Genomic DNA, 20,796 nt, shown 5'->3' with positions numbered 1-20,796 from the left:
AGATATAGATATAGATATAGATATATAGATATAGATATTTTGAAGGAACATAATTGAAGAAAGTTAACATGGTACAGAGATCTTGAAGTCAAGAAAACCTGGCCTCAAGTCCTGGCTCCACCCATACCAGCCATGAACAAGTTACATAGCTTCCCAATATCCTAGGCAGTTCTCATATTATAAGTTATAGTTGAATTATTAACCTGCTTTGATAGGGATTCTCTATACCATTGAAATTGTAGGGATATGTAGAAGTGGGGAATGTATTGGGTATATAGTAAATATTGCAGTTTTATTGAGTGTAAATATCCAGTTGTATCCTGACCTCGTGGGACAAGTAGAGAAACTGAATCTCAGAGTGGTTCTAGAGAGACTGTTCCTTACTTATGACAGTGAGGGTCTTTGAACTTGAATCTTCAGAATCTCAGTCCCGTGAAAGGCTTTCTGCAATGCTCCACTGCTTTTCAAGCGTGTCACAAGTTAAATAAGTAACTCAGTTTAGCTGTAAAAGAAAAGAGCACTAAAATTAAGAGTCTTGAAGCATTCTGGATTTTCCCCTTTGTTGCATAGTTCTTAGGGTGACTTTGTGCTAGCTTGCATTTTACAAAATTGATGGCTACCTTAGACCTAATGAAAAACTTCCATCTTCCTGTCATGGTTTTTTGGCTTTAGAAACTATGTCATAAATCCTAGAGATGTCCTATCAGCAAAGGCCATGAGGAAGCACTGGTGTAATCCAGAGTTTTTATATCTATGTAACTTGACTTAAGTTTGACAGTGCCAGAGTTATAGTTAATATTTTGGGGGGACGTGTGTGTTACAGAGGTTTTAAAGGAAACAACTACTGCTTTATTCTTTTTTTTTTTTTTTGGTGTTTCAGATTATGGAAGACATAATTGTGGCAATGAATAGCATTTGATAAATATTTTGTGCCAATTACTGTGCTAAGTTCCATAGGTACAAATACAAAAGGGAGTCAGTCCCTGAATTCACAAAGCTTACTTTTGTAGGGAGTATGCTCTGGGCTCACTCTCATAAGGCCAGGCGTCCTGCATCTGCCCCTAAGGATTCTAGGGTACCCCTGAACAGTTTGGAGATACCTCTTTTCTTAACTGCCATCTGCTCAAGGCTCTATGAGCTGTGTTCTGCCCACTGACGTATACCTTGTACTTGTGATGTTTAAAAAGTTAGAGAGACATAATTTCTGGGTAATGAGTCATTTTATTAACAATACTAGCATTTTAATAAAAGAGGTCAGTGGCATTCTTGAATGCCAAAGACCATCATGGCAGTGGGCTCATGGTTTATATGCCCTTGGGAGAGGGGTGTTCTTGAAGGTAGCAATCAACTCTAATTGGTTAATAATTAATGAGATAATGAATATTACAATGAGGAGTGGGTTCACTCCAGTGAGGGGCTGAGAGAGTAACATCACTCTTGGGCAAAAAGACTGTCTCTGCACACAAACCACCCCTAGCCTTGGGCAATAGAGACAAAGAATCTGTATTCCCCACTCAAGCCTAAGCAGAAGATGTGAGGCCAGGAGTTTCACTTTAGATTAGAAGTCTGATCTAGTTGGGTGGAGTAGCAGTACTCAGAATGTGGAGAATGTTAATCTGATCTTCCAACAGCTTTGATCTAGAGAGATTGGACAAGGAAGTAGGATAGGAGGAAAAAAGCTTGAGTCTCTCCAATTTTATTAATTGGCTATTAATATGAGAGAGAAATGATCATTTCTCTCATATCCTAGGTTCCATTTAACCACTTAACATTGAGTAGCTTTTTCAAAGGCATATTTATTTTAAATATACAGCAAGAACAAATATATTTTCCCATATTCTCTCTTAAATCCCAACCTTATTCTTGAGAATAGGCTCAAATTTATCTCAGTTTCTACATAGCTTTGGTTCTACCAAGTTCATGTCTCAATGCAGCATGACTGCTCTGTGAGTCCTCCTGTCTGCTTTCACTGTCCTGGATCCAGACAGTCACTCCTGAAAGATGCTCTTGTAATTACTGAGCTAGTAGCAAATTCAGGTTCTGGAACACTGGGATGCCAAGATGCCCTCTGGACCTTTTGAATTGATAAAAGTCAGAGGTTAGGTGGTCCACTCAGAAGTTAGGTGGTGTAGTGGATAGAGGGCTGGATCTGGAGTCTAGAAGAGTTGTGTTCAAATTTAACCCCATATGCTTACAATTTGTGTGATCCTGGACAAGTTACTTAACCTCTGTTTGTCTTAGTTTTCTCATCTGAAAAATAGGATAATAATAACTTGTCAGAATAAAATGAGATAATATCTGTAAAGCACTTTGCAGACCTTCAAGAATTGTGTAAATGGCAGTTATTATTATTATTATTCACTTAAATTAATCAGTAAACATTTATTAAGTGCCTACTGTGGGAAGTGCTGGTGATATGAAAAGAGGCAAAAGACAACCCCTACCCTCAAGGAGCTTGGAATTTTATATGGGAGACAACATGTAAACAAATATGTACAAAGTAAACTATATACCGGATAAACAGAAATAACTAACAGAGAGAACACACTGAAATGAAAAGGGCTTGAGGAAGGCTTCCTGTAGAAGGTGGAATTTTAGTTGGGACTTAAATGAAGCAAGAAAAGTCTTTAGTCCCCGTGGAAGAGTGAGAGCATTCCAGGCATGGGGGACAGTCAGAGACACCATCTAGAACCACCAGATGGCGCGCCTTGTTTGTGGAACAGCAAGGAGGCAGTGTCCCTGAATCACAGAGTATGTGGAGAGGAGTAAAATGTAAGAAGACTGGAAAGGTAGGAAGGGAGCTAGCTTGGGAAGGACTCTGAATGCCAAACAGAACTTTTTACAATTGCTCCTGGATGCGCTGGGGAACCCCTGAAGCCTATTGAGTAGGAAAAGTGACCTGGCCAGACCTCTGCTTTAGTGGCTGAATGGAAGACAGTTTGGAAATACACTTAGAGGCCAAAGACCAAAGGCTGTTTCTTGGGGTCATATGACCTTCCATCATGGTCTCTTAACTTTGTCAGTGGAGACGAATGGGTCGCTGAACTTGGCCCAAGAGCACAGCTGTAGAAAATGGCTCAAAAGCATAAGCAACGCTTACAGGCTTTTCTGAATGCCCTCAGCCAATCAAAGAGCCTCCTCTTCACTTGGCCAGAACCAGCTATAGACTATCTATCTCCACATCTCCACTGTCTCTCTAAGCTACTTTCTTTACACTAATCTCAACTCTCCTAGAAGTAGGTTTCCTAGCTTCTCTACATGGGAAAGTTATGACTTACGGGGATCTGAACATGTGCCAGGCCAAAGTTATGTCGTCTTCTTTTTTTTTAATTATATTTTATTTCTCCCCAGCTATGTTTAAACAATTTAACGTTTTTTTTAAGGTTTGAGTTTTAAATTCTATCTGTCCATCCTTCCTTCCCCGCTTCCTGAGACAGTAAGCTATCTGATATATGTTATACATGTGCACTCACAGAAAACATTTCCGTAATAGTCATTTTGTACAAGAAGACTCGAAGAAAACAAAAGAAAGAAAGGAAGAAAGAGAAAAATAGTATGCTTCAGGCTATATTCAGACAATATCATTTCTTTCTCTGGAGGCAGATAGCATGTTTCATCATTATAATTACATATTATAACGAGGGACAACATTATACACAAAACACCTCCCCTCCATTCTACACACACACACACACACACACACACACACACACACACACACACGTAGTAGATAGGGAAGACAAAAAAATAAGTGAAGCAAGAACAATCCATTAATATACCCTTTCCAGAGTCAAAGGTAGTGTCGATTTGATTATACTTTTAATTATAGTTCTCAAAGAAAGAGAGGGGGTTAGAGGGAAGAAGTAGGGAGAGGGTGGTAGGGTTTAAAAGGGAAAGGATGGTGATGAGGACACAGGGGCAGGAGCATGGCCTAGACTCAAGTACTTAGATTCAAATCCTGGCTCTGTTATATACCATATATGTGCTTTTGGCAAATCATTTACTCTCTCTAACTTTCAGCTTTCTTTACTGTTAAATTGGATAGTGCTATATTATGTGCCTCACAGGGGTGTTGTAAGGAAAGTACTTTGTAAACCTGAAGATTTTATGGAAATGGGAGTTTTTGTTATTAGTTCCTATAACTTTATTATTAATTCCTGTAATTAGGTTATGGTTCTGTTTTAGTCATTGTTATTGGTTCCTATAGTTTTAACTGTGTTGATGAAAAAAACTTGGAGCTAGCTTCATACCTCTCTAAATGGCTTATTTGTTAAAATACTTTTTTATACAAGGTGATTCCAAAGTCTTAGTATGGTCTTAAGCTTTAAGAGTTTTAATAAGCTTTAATAACTTAAAACTGCACTGGCACTTTTGAGATACCCTGTATGCCTGTTTTTGCTTTTGTTTTTCATTGTTAAGTAAACATCTGACCTCAATTCAGTCTGATAGAATTACAGAATCCCCAAAAAGTAGGAGGGTCCTATGTACATCTAGTCTAACCTGTACCTGAGCAGAAACCCCATTCTACAACATCCCCCTCACATAGTCATCTGGCTCCAAGACCTCTAGGGAAGAATATATTACCTCCTAAAGCAGCCCCTTCCACTTGGGATGTCTCAATTTTTTTTTTCAAACCTAAATTTCTCCGAAATGTTCACCCTTGTTTCAGCTTTTTGAGTCCAGGCAGAACAATTTTATCCCTCTTCCATATGAGAGCCCTTTAGATACTAGAAGATAGCTCTTATTTTTCCAGTTTAAAACATCCTTGTTTCTTTAACCATCTGTAGATGCAAGCTCTCATTCCCTCACCTTTATGGTCAACCGAATCACAGACTCTCTGAACTGGAAAGGGCTGTGACCATATCTAGCCAACCCGTACCTGAAAAAGAATCCCTGTGACATAGCTGACAAGGCATCATCCAGCCTTTCCTTGAAGACTTTCAGTGAAGGGAAACTGTGATCTTCATGGACTGTCCTAGGAAGCTTTTCCTGGCATTGAGCTGGTATTTGCCTCTGCAATATCCACCCAGCATTTCTGATTCCATTCATTGTTTCTGTTCTAGATTGTCAGAATCTTGTGTTAGCTATCCAGTATATTAGTCCTCTAGGGTACCAGCTAGCCCTTTACCCAAATGTTAAGTAGCACTGGGCTAAACACAGGCACTACTATTTTCTGGGTTGATATGAACCATTAGTGACTATTCTTTGAACCTAGACTCTCAACTAGTCACTTTTCTCTAGACTATTTCTCATTTCTTAGTACTTATATAAAAATAAATTGTGATGTTGGAGCAGATATAGTCTGACCAGTGGACAAGAGGACCATGAGCTCTCTAGTCCCATATACTAGCTCTCTTAATATACCTTAAGATATAAAGTTAGAATTTTTAAGCTAATTGTCACACTGTTAATTCACATTGATACTGAAGTCCACTAAAATTTCCATGTCTTTTTCATGTGAATTGTCATCTTTCTAGACTAGCCCTATCCTGAATTTGTAGAATTAATTTTTTTGAGCCTAGATATTGGATTTAGTTTTATCCTTACAAAGATTCAACTAATTAGATTTGCCTTATTGTTCTAGCCTGTTGAAATATTTTTGTGTCCTGACACTGTCCTAGATAAAAAGATAAGCTCTTGCTCCTAGCTTCATGCCTTCTTCAGATTTGATAATAATGGCATCCCTGTCTTTTGTCCAACTCATTGATGAAAATGTGTGATAACATAGATTCAAGGACATTTTGAAATCTTTTTGAGAAGAATGCTACCCCAATTTTACACTTATCTGGCATGAATATGACTGTAGTCAAAATAAATTGTGAAGTCAAGCCAAAGAATTAGTGGAAAACAGACACTCTGGGACCCTCCGTTAATCCCTGAGAATAATCCATTAGAGAAAGTTCCTTTAATCTTTATCCACACTAAATTATAAAATAATATGAAAAGTAATACAAGTTATTGTTCAGTCACTCAATAAAAATTTATTAGGTGTCTGCTGTGCTCAGAGTTTATTTTTTTTAAATCCCTAACTAGATTGAGTACCAGTTATCCCTGGGGACTAGTTGTCCCAAGGGTGACAAATTAGGAATTCTTTTTTCCTAACTAGGTCTGGTCCCCTAATAGTACCCAGTAAAATAATCTACAAAGGACTGCAGTAAAAGGCATACCATTTGCTAATTGATTTTGGAAAGATAAAAGAAGTTGACCTGTGACTGTGGCTCTGGTGGATTATGGTGTTTTACACCATCATTATTAGCAAAAATCATTTTGGGAAAGCATCAGAGGAAATAGCTCATGAATCTTACATCCCGAGAAGTACCAATAAATTAAAACAGAGTATTCAGTGGATTGCTCTGTGATATAACAAATTAAAAATGCTAAATTCAGTCACCCTTCTAAATGTCATAATGCCATTAATCTTTCAGCAGTCACTCTTCCCCTTCCCCACCAAATAAAATCAACAACTTCAACAAGGTCAATTAACTATTTGTGATTTAAAAAGCAGCAACAGTCTTTTATTTTTTCAAAGGTGATGACCAAAACACATCAACATTTCATAGTGAATTCCCATCGTACTAGAACTAGAAGGATTGCATCAACTATTCAAATATGCTTTCGTTCTCAAGTTATGATTTCATGTGGTCCTCATTCCTATCATTCCCGGACTATCACAGCCTGAGCTCAGGATACTATCTGGGCATTCTGACAGTCTATAATGTCCTCTTCTGGGAAACCGAAAGACAAAATGCAGTCACACTTGTTTTGACCATAGAATCCCAGAATTCACTCTACCAGAGTACAGTGCTAGGGTCTTTGGTAGCAAGAACTTTCTTTTCTGGGTCGTTAGTAGCTGAAGCCACCTAGGCTAACCATCTCTTCATTTTCCACTTGACTGGTCTCCTTTGGACTCCATCATATCGCTTCATCATAAGTTCCTTGAGAGCACAGATTGTCTTTCTTTTTCATATTTATGTCCCAACCTCTTAGCACAATTCCTGGAATATAGTAGGTGTTTAATAAATGTTTATTGACTAACTGAGAAGGCAGGGGCTAAAGCCTTTACCAAAACAGTTGCCAGCTCACATCTCCACAAGGGTTGGTTCCCTGAATGATGGGATGGAAGTTGGGCCAATGGTCTGAGAGGTGAGAAGGGGGTACTGTTATTCCCAGTGCTGTTGGGATCAGGTCCTGTGATATCTCCATTGAGAGATATGGGAAGGAAGTGGTGACAGTGATGGTTTGAATTGCTTGGACCATACCACCTCTTATCTTTCCTGCAGAGTGCCTGTTGTTTTAACTAGACTGACTTTATTACATTGCTGTTTGCAGTTGGTGAGAATGGCTGCCTCCTACTCTAAAAGGCTCTTTCTCCTGGATGATGGTCTTGGGCACTGGGCTGAAAGTAGGGTCAGTGGTCTAGCCAACCCTGACAATCCACAATAGGCAAGTTGTGTAACCTCTGTTTGCCTCAGTTTCCTCAACCCACCTCCCAGAGTTATTATGAAGATCAAATGAGATAATATGTTTAAAGTACTTAGCACAGCACCCAACACATAATAGGCACTTAATAAATGTTTATTTCTCGTTCCTTCCTTTTGGACTGACCTGTACTTTTATTGCAGTTGATCAGCAATTGGTGTTGGTGGTGGCAAGGATAGTAGGTAGCAAGGTATATTTTCCACCAGAGTTGTTCCACTCAGTGATGGCTATGGGAGTTGGGCAAGAAGCAGTGCAGGTGATCTGTGGGGAACTGTTCTTCCTGGGAGTCCTTGGTTTCAGGGTCTGAAGGGAGGTGGTGGTGGTATTTGACTGACTGACACATTTTACTTCTTTTCTCTCTCTCAGGGGATCTTGCTGGTGCATGCATAGACATGATAGTTGAATTCATGAATAGATTATCCAAATAGAGAAACTAGAGAGAGGACAGGGCCTAGAACAGAACCTTAGGGTATCTCCATGCCCAAGGGTAGAACATATATGTGATGCTCTTATCACCACGATCTTCCTAGTCTTGCAGGTTTGCAAACTTTTTGTCTTTCCTTTTTCCTCTCACCCTACATATCTAATCAATTGCCAAATCACCCAATTTTTTTTTCTTGTCTCCATTCACCTAGCCATGGCCCTAATTCAGCCCCTTGTCACCTCTTGCCTGGATGATAGCAATAGCCTTTCAGGTGGTTTCCCTGCTGTTGTTCTCTCCAAACTCTAATCTATCCTTCAAAGTGACTTTTTAAGTTTAGCTCTGACCATGTTTATGGTCCAACTTAATAAACTGTAGTGGTTCCCTATCATTTCCAAGATCAAATAGACACTTAACTCCAAGAAGTCTTACCTGGTGCTCCTACCTGCTGGTCCCATCCCCCTGAGGTGATCATCCTTCCATTCTGTGTTTATCTTGTGTGTCCTGATATATGTTTTCTTCTTTATTAGAATGCAAACATCTTCAGGGAAGGGGCTGTTGGTTTTTTGGGGTTTTTTTTTTTTTTTGGCCTTTATCTGTGTTTCTTGTGTTTAGCACAGTGCTTGGCTTAATAAATGTTTAATAAAGTATTTAATAAATGCTTTCTTGCTTGTGACAGAAAACTTACATAAGTAGAGATTTCACAGATGATTTTACTCTATTGCTAAAGACATTCAGTAAATTCTTTACTTACTGAATAAATGATTAAACCTGAGAGGAAATTAAGAAGGATATTTAAGTTTTAGTTTGCTGTTGATCATCTTTAATTAAGTGAGTCTAAAATATATTTGTTTATTACTTATTTCTTACAGGTACTGAGGCAGAAGGTTCATTTCCCTTTAATATTATTACATCTTGTCATCTGTCAACTATGTCCCTTGACATTGATGCTTTTTTTCCTTTCCAGGGGTGCAAATATAGTTTGACTCATTCTAAATTTAATTCAGCAAACATTTATTAAGCACAGAGAACAGTGCTGAGTTCTGGGAATATAAAGTCAGAAATGACTTAGCATTGTCAGAGCCTGGACACGGATACATTGGGAGCGAGGAAGGAAGTGGAAGGATTCCTACGGCAGTTTAAAGTACCAGTAAACATGAATTTGATCAAGTTTCCTGACTGCTGTCACGGGCAGCATATTCTAGGGGAAAGAACAATTCTGGATTTAGAATAATCCTGACCTTGCTGTTTAGTACAACCTGAGTGACCTTGAGTAGGTCACTCTTAGCTTTGGTTTACCTATCTTTAAAGTGAGATAGTTGGATTAATTTTTCTTGGGAGTTTCTTCCAGTTTGAGATAGTAGGAATTAGGAAGCTGTCCTTTGAGCCTGTTAGAATCAGTTAGTTAAGCATTTAGAATTAGCTTCTCTGTTTTCTGATGCTGAGCTTTTGGAGACGGTGAGGGAACCAATTTCAGATGTCCTGCCCTGCCACCCTTCTGTTTCTTTCAGTCGGTCAGTCAGTAAGCATTTATTAAAGACATACTATGTGCTAAGTGCTGGGGATACAAAGAAAGTCAAAAAACAGTCCCTGCCCTTGAGGAGCTGACAGTCTAATGTCGGAGACAACATGCAGACTACTATGTACAAATTATATACAGGATAAATAGGAAATAATAGAAAGAAGGCACTAGAATTAAGAGAAAGGTTGCTTGTAGAAGGTAGTATTTAAGCTGAGGCTTGAAAGAAATCAGGGAAGCCAAGAGACAATGATAAGGAAGGAGAGCATTCCAGGCATGGGGGACAGTAAGAGAAATTGTCCAGAGCCAAGAGAATGGAGTGTCTTGTTTGTGGAATAGCTAGGCATCCCAGTGTCACTGAATCAAAGAGTACATGGGGGTGGGGAGGTTGTATAAAGCATAAGACTGGCAATGTAGTGGTGGGATTAAGTTTTGAAGGACTTTGAATACCAAATAGGTAATTTGTTTTTGATCCTGGAGGTGATTGAGGGCCACTGGAATTTATTGAATATGGGGGTGATATGGTTGAATCAGAGCTTTAGGAAAATCACTGAACAAAATAAGGACTAGAATGGAAGATGACTCGTGGCAGGCCAGTCAGCCAGCAGACTGTTTCTATAGTTCAGCCATGAGGATAGGAGGGCCTTCACCAGGGTAGTGGCTATATCAGAGGAGAGCAGGAGGCATATTCAATAGGTGCTGCAAAGGGTCTTGTGAACAGATTAGACACGGGGGATGGAGGAGGAGGATAGTGAAGAGTTGAGGATGACGATGGGAATCTGGTTCACTGTGGAGTCTACCCTGTGTATCTCTGTGTCCCTTTATGTTCTGTATGTCTTTGGGGAGCTCCATAGGCGTCTAACAAGCCTAGAGACATCATAAGGCCCAGCAAACACTTGTTAGTGATAATGTCACAAGATCAGCAACAGCTGTGACCTTTACAGCACCTCTCAGGGGCGCTTTCCTGTTCTCTTAGCTGTTTCTGTACCAGAAGTCATGGAATTCTTTTAATCTAGGACCTTAAGATCCTGATACGATGTTCCTTTCATTTGACATAGAGCCGAGTGGCTGTATCAGAATGATTTTGTACCACATACAAGTTATGTGAACCTCAAGCTAATACAGGTCACATTCCATTACTCTAACAGGAAATAGCCTTACAGCAGAGATTGTTCTATGACATATTTCTATACCCCAGCCATTGGCCCTCTTATTTTGAGTCATGACCAAATTATCTTGTATTGAACAATCTCTTTGAGTTGGTTGTCTCAGAGTAAGTGACCTTCACTGTGTTCACACCCCAGATTCACTTGCATAACATACAGACGTGCTGTTAGCCTGTCTTTTTATTACATAATGTATTGGAATCGAATTGCTGAACCGTGAAACTGAGGTTACAGAAAACTTATTTGTGGTATGGGAATGCACCCCCATATCATTGACTCTGCTGTGTCCTCCTTGTCTGTTAATGTTTTGTGTCTTTTGGAAGGGGAGATTGTCATGTTATGAAGAGGCAAGCCTCTCCTTTTTGGCCTTCGAACAGTTTGATGTATTCATGGGACTATGAGGCCATACTTTGTTGCACAAACAAAACTGTATATTGCCTTCTGAGCCTTTCCTGTGGAGCTGTGCTAGCAAGGCAGTTTCTTCCACCTTCACTCCTTTCAAGGGCATTATTCAGCTGCAGAAATTTTTTTTTTTTTGATTCATGCTTATTGTAATTGCAATTGCTTCCTAACACTATATTCTTGGACATTACTTTTCTAAATTGTTTGCAGACACTACCAGAACTCAAACTCAGGCATTTTGTTTTGGGATAAATTAGTTCCTATGTTGAACAGGCAACACCACTCACTTACAGAATGTAAGAGCTAGAATGGGCCTTGGAGACAAGGGGAGAAGTGACTCATTCAAGATCATTTAGCTTATAAGTGGTCAAATCGGAATTTGATCCCATTTTTTGCAATGGGACATTTGACAGGGGAGATTAGAACAAACACTACTCTTTGTGGAATTCTAATTTTCAAAGATTTAATATTCATAGTTTTTTTTCCCCCCTCAGTTTATAAACTCACCACACTCCTAATTCTTAAATGTTGGGCCTGGCCAGTTCCTGATGAAAATGTTGGTTGTCATGGGGTATGTAACTTTGATCTTAATTTCACTGGAATAGCTCAGAAAGTTTGTGTAAGGACATCTCTTTCACGTTGCTCATTAGGGAGACGAAGAGGTTGTACATGTTTAATCATCCTGTGACTAATGCTGGTTCATACCCAGGCATATCCTGGCATTCAAGGCATTCCATGGTCTTGTACTACCCTACCTTTCTAGCCTATTTCCTTTCACATACACTATTGTTCAGCCAGATTGAAGCATGTCTACTGTACTAATCTTACACATTTATATTCTGTTGTTGTTTAGTGGTGTCCCACTCTTCACTGGAGTGGTTTGCAGTTTCCTTCTCCAGGTCATTTTACAGATGAGGAACTGAGACAAACAGAGTTAAGCAACTTGCTTAGGTCACACAGCTAGTAAGTGTCTGAGGCTAGATTTGAACTCATGAAGATGAGTCTTCCTGAGTCCTGGCGCATCACTCTATGCACTATCGAGCCACCTAGCTGTCCCTTTGTATTCTGTACTGATCATCTTATAAGAAGAATCATATTTATGTCCCACTTTTGCATCACTGATAATGTGTTAGCTCTCTAGTAATCATGTTTTAAAGTAGAGTTTTCTGTGTATTTGATGATGTGCTGTGTCCTTCCCCCATTTTCTACATAAAGGTCCAGAATCCCAAATCTCTTTATTCTCTAATTAGGAAGTATGTATATAAGTCCTATTCCAGCCATTCACATAAAAGAGAACCAGGGAATTCAGAGTCTGAAGCAAAAAACGAAAACAAAACTCTCACTCTCATGCCTTTGTCTTTGAACTCCAAGTCAGTTATCATAAAAATGGCTTCTATTTTACTACATGGGGACTCAAAGATATGGAGGAATAGCTTTACTAATTAAGTCAGCCGACATTTAAGAATCAGCATGCCGCAGTGGAAAGAATACTGGAAAGGACGTTCTGATACTCGTTGTCTCTGACTTGGGACAACTTATTCACTTCTGGGAACCTCAGTTTTCTTATCTGTAAAGTGAAAATATACTTGTATTACTTACTTAAAAAGATTGTTTTATACCTTTGTTAACCCTAAAAGTGTGGGTTATTTTCAGTGTCAGCGTAGGTCACAGTGGCACAGGAATAGAAAAGGGTTGATCTTGGAGACGTGGCTTTGAGTCTAGCCCTTTCACTGCTTACTAACTATATGATAATTGGCATTCTGTTTAACCTCTCTGAGCCTCAGTTTGGCACAGTAAGCTGCTAAGTGGCACAGATACAGCGCTGGGCCTGGAACCAGAAAGGCTCAAGTACAAATTTAGCCTCAAAACCTAACCATGTGACCCTTCACTTAACTTCTCTCTCAGGCTCAGTTTCCCCATCTGTAAAATGGGGATAATAACAGCAATTAATTCCTGGGGTTATTATGTGGATCAAATGAAACAATATTTGTAAAGCTTTTTGAAAGCTTTAAAGTGCTGTATATGAATGCTAGCTATTATAGCATTTTGAAATTTGGAGTCAGGATGAGAAATCTTGCTTCTTACACATACTGGGAAGGTGACTCTGGATGAGTCACTTTACTGTCACCTGTTTCTGCTCTTTTGTACTGACTGTCCACCACACTCAGAATGCATTCCATCCTTATAGAATCCCTCACTTCCTTCAAGGCTCAGCCCAAGTGCTGCCTTCTGCTTATAGCCTTTCTGCATCCTTCCACACTGCAAGGGCCCCCTCTCCTAGTATTTACATGTATTTAAATTACTTTGGATTCCTCTCGCATCTCTATATGTACGTCATATGTGCGTAAGTATACATATTTATTTCATAAATACTTAGGTGAGAATCGACTCCTTTGTAAGTACTGACTCCCCTGTTAGGATCTCCAGGGAAGGTTTCTGTATTATCCTTGGTGTTTGCTGAACTTTAGAGATAGCAGCAGTATTGAAGAAAATCCTCCTTATGGACACAATGAGTGTTTGTGCCTAGTAATTGATTCTTATACCTCCTTTGGCACATTCTCAGGCCCATATGCATGAGGTTCTGGCAAGTTTTTGTTTTAGTTGTTTGGTTTTAATCCTTTCTTTGCATCGTAGACTCTAAGGCTTGGAAGGGATATTAGAGATCCAACCCCTTTCTAAATCATGAATCACACTGACAGCATCCCTGGACAGTGATCATCAAACTTCTGTGTAGCAATCTCTGGTAACAGGAAACTCTGTGCCCTTTCAGGCAGGGCATTTCATTTTTGCACAGCTAAATTGAAAAAAAAAATGATTGATAGATTGAAAATTGTTTTATTGACACAGTTCAATTTTGAAGTGTAGAGATTTTATTTTTATCCTTTTGGCTTCTCCAGTCAATCTCACAACTTTGTAAAATACATCCTAGTAAGAAAAATTTCTTGTGCAAATCGATAAACAAATCAATGTTAATATTCAGGCAGCAAGACTCTGGCTTTAAAAGTTGTATTTCTTTTGGCTGCAATTTAGTTGTAATGTTGACAGAGACATAATTCATATGATGTTTATATCTGTACTGACTGCTAGAATTTTCCATTTAATAGACTTAGGTAAATGTAACTTGTATTCATTGAATATCTTTTGAGATACAGAATCTCAGAATATATCCTTAATCCTCTCTTTCTCTCTTCTACATTCACACAAAAAAGAAAATCAGAAATAAAATGAGAACCCTTGTGTGCCAGAGCTCCATTTAGCCTTTTGTGTTTCTTCACAGTGAAGGCTGTCACAGACTTATTGGGGGCTTAGGGAGGTAGCACGTTTGCCATACTGGAGGGATTGAAATGAAGTACATATTGTGGAGGCGATTAATGCTTTGTACAGAGTTTGGACTGGGTAAACTTAAAGGCTCTTCTAACTCAGAAATACTAGCATATTACTGTTAACAGCATTTTCGAAACAAACATTTTGACCTTTCCTCTTCTTAATTGTTAATGTTATCTTATGAATTAAGTCTGTAGACAACACAGTCAATCTGGATACAAGATGTCACAGAAGAATTTTTGGTTTATAAAATTGTTATATAACACTAATAATAACAATATCCCCTGCTGGCCCAGGGTTACACAGCTAATTGGTGTCAGAATGAGAACTTGGGTATCCTGACTTCTTGTCTGGTACTCTTTCTATTACTTTTCTTTTATTTAACTTTTTTTATTTAAACTTCTTCCAACCCTAGCAAATTGAAAAAGAAGAAAAACCAAGTCCTTGCAGCATTTAGGCATAGTCAAACAAAATAAATTCCCATGTTTGCCTTGTCCATCTGTCTCATTCTGCATTTTGAGTCCATCACCTCTCTATCAGGAAGTGGGTAAGCATGCTTCCTCTTTGGTCTTATATAAATTGTTCTGATTCTGCTTTCTTCATTCTGCATCAGTTTGTAAAAGTCTTACAAAGTTTAGTGACTTTCGGACTGCTATGTTGCTTTCCAGAATTGCCTGGACCAATTCACAGCTCCACCAGTGATGCATTAATGTGCCTGTTTTCCCAGAGAACTCCAATATTTATCATTTTCCTTTTTTGTTACCTTTGCCAATATGATGGATATGAGGTAGAATCTCAGACTTTAATTTACATTTCTATAATTGTTAGTATATGGAGGATTTTTTTAAATGCTGCTGATTACTTAGATTTCTTTCTTTGAGATCTACCTGTTTTATATCATTTGATCATTTATTAATTGGAAAATGGCCCCTCTTCTTATAACTTTGAGTCAATTCCTTGTGTATCTTTGAAGTGAGATATTTATCAAAGAAATTTGCAGCAAAGATTATCCTGTCTCCCCAGGTAACAGTTATTTAGCTGCATTTGGGTTTTTTTTTTTTTGGTATAAAAACTTTTAAATTTTCATAAGAGAAAGAGTGGGGTGATAGAAGGGAGGGCAAATTAGAGGAGTGGGTAGTCAGAAGCAAAACACTTTTGAAAAAACAGGGTGAAAGGAGAGAGAGAATAGAATAAATGGTGGGGAATAGAATGGAGGGGAATGCAGTTAACAATAGTAACTGAAAAAATTTTTGAAGCAAGTTTCTCTGATAAAGACCTCATTTCTCAAACATATAGAGAATTGAGTCAAATTTATAAAAATAAGAGCCATTTCCCAATTGATGAATGATCAAAGAATATGATCAGTTTTCCGATGAAGTAATCAAAGCTACCTATAGCCAGATGAAAAGATACTCTAACTCACTATTGATTGGAGAAATGCAAATTAAAACAATTCAAAAGTACTACCTTATACCTATTAGGTTGGCAAATAGGACAGAAAAGGCAAATGACAAATATTGGAGGAGATATGGGGAAAATGAGACATTGATGCACTTTTAGTGGAGTTATGAAATGATTCAACCCATTTTGTAGAGCAATTTGGAACTGTACCCAAAAGGCCATAAAACCATGCATACCCTTTGACCTAGCAATACCACTACTAGGTCTGTATCCCAAAAGAGATAAAAAACAAAAAGGAAAAGGACCTATATGTACAAAAATATTTATAGCAGCTCATTTTGGGGGGCAAAGAAGTAGAAATTGAGGGGATGCCCATCAAATGGGGAATGACTGAGCAAGTTATAGTATGTATATGATGGAATAATATCATACTATAAGAAATGATGATCAAGATGCTCTCAGAAAAACCTGGAAAGACTTACATGAGCTGATAAAAAGTGAAATGCACTGCATATAAAGTAGCAGCAATGTGGTAAGATGATCGGCTATGAATGACATAGCTATTCTCAGCAATACAACAATCCAAGACAACTCTTAAGGACTTAAGATATCCATCTCCAGAAAAAGAACTGATAGTGTCTGAATACAGATTGAAACAAACTTTTTTTTATTTTATTTTTCTTGAGTTTTTTTTGTCTATATTTTCTTTTACAACATGACTATTATGGATATGTTTTGCATGACTACACATGTATAACCTATATTGATTTGCTTGCTTTCTCAATGGGGGTGGCATTGGGCATGAAGGGAGAAAGGGAGATAATTTGGAACTCAAAGTTTTAAAAGTGAATGTTATAAATTGTGTTTACATGTAACTGGGGAAATTTTAAAAATTAATTAATTAAAAATTTTCTTAATTTTCTATAATTGAATTTTATGTAATTATCCATTTTATTTTCTATGATTATCTTTATTCCTCTTTTGGTCATGAACACTCTTCCTGTCCATAAATCAAAAATGTAATTTCTTCTTTGCCCCTGTAACCTGTTTGTGAAATGACCTTTTTGTATCTGAGCTGTGTATCCATTTAGAACTAGTCTTGTATCTGGTATAAAGTGTTAGTCTAAACCTAATTTGTTAGACTGCTTTCTAATTTTTGTTAGAGTTTTTGTCAGATCCTTATATTTATTCAACCAATACTCAATTGATGAGCACCCTCTTAGTTTTGAGTTCTTTGCCACTACAAAAAGAGCTGCTACAAACATTTTTCCAGTAGGTAGGGCTTATTGAACACCATGTTAATAGGTTCATTTCTTTCTGTATGACATGTAATTAATCTGTTCCACTGATCAGCCTCTCTTTCTCTCGCTCTCACTAGTGCCAAATAAATTTTATGATTATTATTTTGTAATATAGTTTGAGATCTGTTACCTTTCTCTACTACATCATACTGGGATGGCGTGTTATGTAATGGCACAATAGTTTTCAATATCTACATTTTTAAAAAAAATTTTCTCCTTAAAGATTGTTGCTCTTGAATAGAGCACCAATCATTTTTCTTAACATTTTCTTAAAAAGGGCCAACCACATATTGATACTTTTAGCTTTCCTCCAAAACTACTCCTGTGTAAGGACGTTTAATTTTAATTAATCAGGCTCTTATTAAACTCTTATCATGTGTAGGGTCTTATAGGGAAGCAAGGTAAAGAGCAACACAGTATTTGCCCTTAGGGAGCTTACAGTCTGTTGGGGGCTGGCCAAGAGTTAGCTATGATATTACCTAAGTATTATACAAAGTGGAGTTGTGATGAGGAGCTGGGGTAGAAGGGTGGCACGAAGGGCAGATTGAGACAATGTTTTGACAGTTTGAGGAAGCAGAGCTTAGTTTGAGCTGGGGAGAAAGGGGACATCACATAGGGGACACCTGAGCTTAACCTCAAAGTAAGACATGACTTTCAAAAAAGCAGGTATTTGGAGAGAGTTGATTCGGTGTAAGAAATGGCTTTTGTGGATGTGAATGCACAGAGGGTGGAAGATATGGTAGGGCAAGGTTAGGAAAGGAGTAGAAAGGCAAAAAAGTATCAAAAGTTTAATTTTTCTTTTTCTAGGGAATATGTTTTAATAGAAAATGCTGTTAGAAGTTAGAGTCATTTGTTCATTGTTCAACAGAAAAAAAAAGTAGAAGTGCCTTTTTGTTTTCTTTTTCTAAGGAATGTTTTAATGGAAAATGCTATTAGAGTGTAGAGTCATTTGTTCATTGTTCAACAGAAAAAAAACTAGAAATGCCTTTTTGTTTTCTTTTTCTAAGGAATATGTTTTAATGGAAAATGCTGTTAGAGTATAGAGTCATTTGTTCATTGTTCAACAGAAAAAAGAGTAGAAGTGACTTTTTGTTGTTTTTAGTTTTTTAAAGAGAGCCATTGGTTTAAGAACCATTGGTTCTGGTTTAGAAAAACAAAAATATTGGAAAATATCTCTTCTAAGAAATTAACTACATTGCACATTTTTTAATAATCATCCTTCATAAAAGTTGAGACTCAATTGGCTTTAGAGGTAGAAACCTTAGAGGTGATCAAGCCAATCTATTTTATAAATGAGGAAACTGTGGTCCAGAGAAGTAACACAATCTGCCCAAGTTTACACAGCTACTTAGAGGCAGTGTTAATACTAGAACCCAGATTTCCTGATACAAAACCATTCCATCTACTCTGTTAAATCCATTGCTCTGCTTATTTTAGGTGTATTGGCTCTGAAACACTCATCATGGTATGCTGAGAGTCAAAAGATTTGGGCTCTGTTTCCTAGCTATGTAATCTTGGGGGGACAAGGTATTTAGCCTCTTTTACCCTCAGTTTCCTCATTTATAAAATGAGAGAATTGGACCTGATTTTCTCTTTCTTTCTCTCCTTCCCTCCCTCTCCTTTTTACTCAGTCTCTTTATCTCTGTGGCTCTCTCTCATTTCAGCTCTTAACATTCTGTGATTCTATGATTTCATGATCATTAAACTTAAAAAAATTTATAAAAAAACATGTGTTTTTGAAACTCATTAAAGCATATAAGTTTCACTTTTGTTTGGGGGACATCACCACTTTGAAGACTGATTTTTCTCTAATTGGACTCCTTTCTGTTTCTGCAGCCTTTCCGTTGTGCACACTGCCATTATTCTTGCAATATATCTGGTTCTCTGAAGAGACATTACAATAGGAAGCATCCTAATGAAGACTATGTCAATGTAGGAAGTGGAGAACTTGCTGCTGATGCCCTGATCCAGCAAGGTGAGGTTTCTTCTACTGACAAAATCCCAAACCTCTTTGGAGAATTTCTGGAATGATCTGTTGAAATTAGGGGATGATTTATTTAATAGGAGCTTTTCACGGAGTTCCAAAGATCTGTGGTTTCTTCAGAAAGAGTCCTTCATTCACTGAAATAGATTGCAAGATCTCTATAGTTCCATAAATGACCGAAGTTAAAAAAAAAAAAAAAGAATATTACCTGTTGGCCAGCCTACTGAGGAAAGTTGTGCCAAACTTAGCTGGACTGGTCCTTGGATGACAGAAATGCAGTCAATTGCTCAGACTATATTTGGAGGCTTCGATAAGACCTTCCAGGTCTTATGTGCTACACTGGCATAGTCTCTGAGGGCCTGGGGTCATCTCCATGTAACAATAAGACATCAGAGTAGAATCTCGGTGGTGGAGGAAAAGAAGAAATGTGGTGACTCAGTAATTTTCAGTATTTCACTATATGAGCATTCAACATTTGACAAACAGTCTTTTATTAGGTGCTACCTGTGGTCAATAAATTATAGTAATAGCTAGGGGCAAGCAAGGATTAATAAGAAATTGGCCCAGCCATAAGGACTTCATAATTAAATAGATCAATAGACATAGGTATAGATAAGTATAATTCAGATTAGTATATAAGTTCATCAAAGGGTGGAAAGAATGTTCCCTGGGATAACGAGAGAGAGAGTGAGAGAGAGTGCGCTTTAAGCTTATGAATGGTATCATGGGAGATTTAATTGGGGAGATGATATTTTGAACTGGACAGATGGATGGGTTGTGAGTGAGGAGAGCTGGGGTTATGGGGTAAAAGAGCATTCCAAGTATGAGAAACAACATGAGTGATGGCACACAGATAGGAAAATTTGGGATATGCTGTAGGGAAGATAAAAAAATTGGAATATATAGGGTAATAGTGTGAGATGCAGTTTGAAAGGTTAATTGGAGCTCAGGTGGAAAGCTTTGAATTTAGAGTTTATTCAGTAGGCAGTAGGAAACCTTTGAAGGTTTTGATCAATGGCGAAACATAATCATAGCAATGCTTTAGGAAGGGTAATAGGTTGCAGGAATGGGATGGTTTTGAAAGGAAACAGAATGTAGCGACCCTATTAGGAGGATGTCTCTGGGACTGTTTCCTTAAATTAATCCTTCATCTTATGAATGAGATGGCATTTATTCTTAATGTTCCTTTCGATTCCCCTAAATCCTTTCTGTTAACAAATTTTTCTAATAAGGGGCAGCTAGGTGGTGTAGTGGATAGAACACCAGCCCTAGAGTCAAGTGGACCTGAGTTCAAATTTGTCCTCAGACACTTACCAGCTGTGTGACCGTGGGCAAGCTACTTAACCCCGATTGTCTCTAAAATTTTGTTTTTTCTAATAAGACTTTTTTTTTATAATTTACTAATGCAGAGCTTCTCTTTGTAGCCAAGAATGTATGATGGTGGCTCATTAAATCTAGAAGTTGTGCTAATTTTTACTTGTATGTATTGATGGGTGAAAAGAATCCCTTAACCTTTATCCTCTGCAGTTTGTATCTATGGCCACTCAGTCTAGGCTAAAATCTAATAAAGCCAAAGTGGAGATGTAACTGGGTTTGTGATCTCCCCTCCAGAGACAAGAAGTGTTTAACCTTTGAGTTGGAAGCTTAAGATAATAAGATTTAGATCTGGAAAGGACTTTAAAAATGTTCTAGTTCAGTCTTCTCATTTTATTGATGAATGAATGAAGCTTCTGTTAATCACTTAGTGTAATTAATAATGTAGGCAAAGCACTCTGCTAAGCTCTGGGGATAGAAATAGA

At 37.9% G+C, this 20,796-nt stretch overlaps 1 protein-coding gene across 4 annotated transcripts in view; it reads left to right on the top strand.

Moving 5' to 3' along the window:
• ZFAT (zinc finger and AT-hook domain containing) overlaps positions 1 to 20,796 on the top strand; it is a 271,413-nt gene that overhangs the window by 177,069 nt on the left and 73,548 nt on the right. For all 4 annotated transcript variants that reach the window (XM_027860422.1, XM_027860423.1, XM_027860424.1 and 1 more), the window contains one exon: positions 18,850 to 18,988. In XM_027860422.1, coding sequence (XP_027716223.1) covers positions 18,850 to 18,988 — 139 coding nt within the window. The remainder of the gene's footprint in view (positions 1 to 18,849; positions 18,989 to 20,796) is intronic.

The sequence above is a fragment of the Vombatus ursinus genome, unplaced genomic scaffold (assembly GCF_900497805.2).
Source record: "Vombatus ursinus unplaced genomic scaffold, bare-nosed wombat genome assembly UNPS02014180.1, whole genome shotgun sequence".
NCBI lineage: Eukaryota > Metazoa > Chordata > Mammalia > Diprotodontia > Vombatidae > Vombatus > Vombatus ursinus.
Note: the sequence above shows the minus strand (reverse complement) of the source record. Positions and strands in the feature narration are given on the sequence as shown.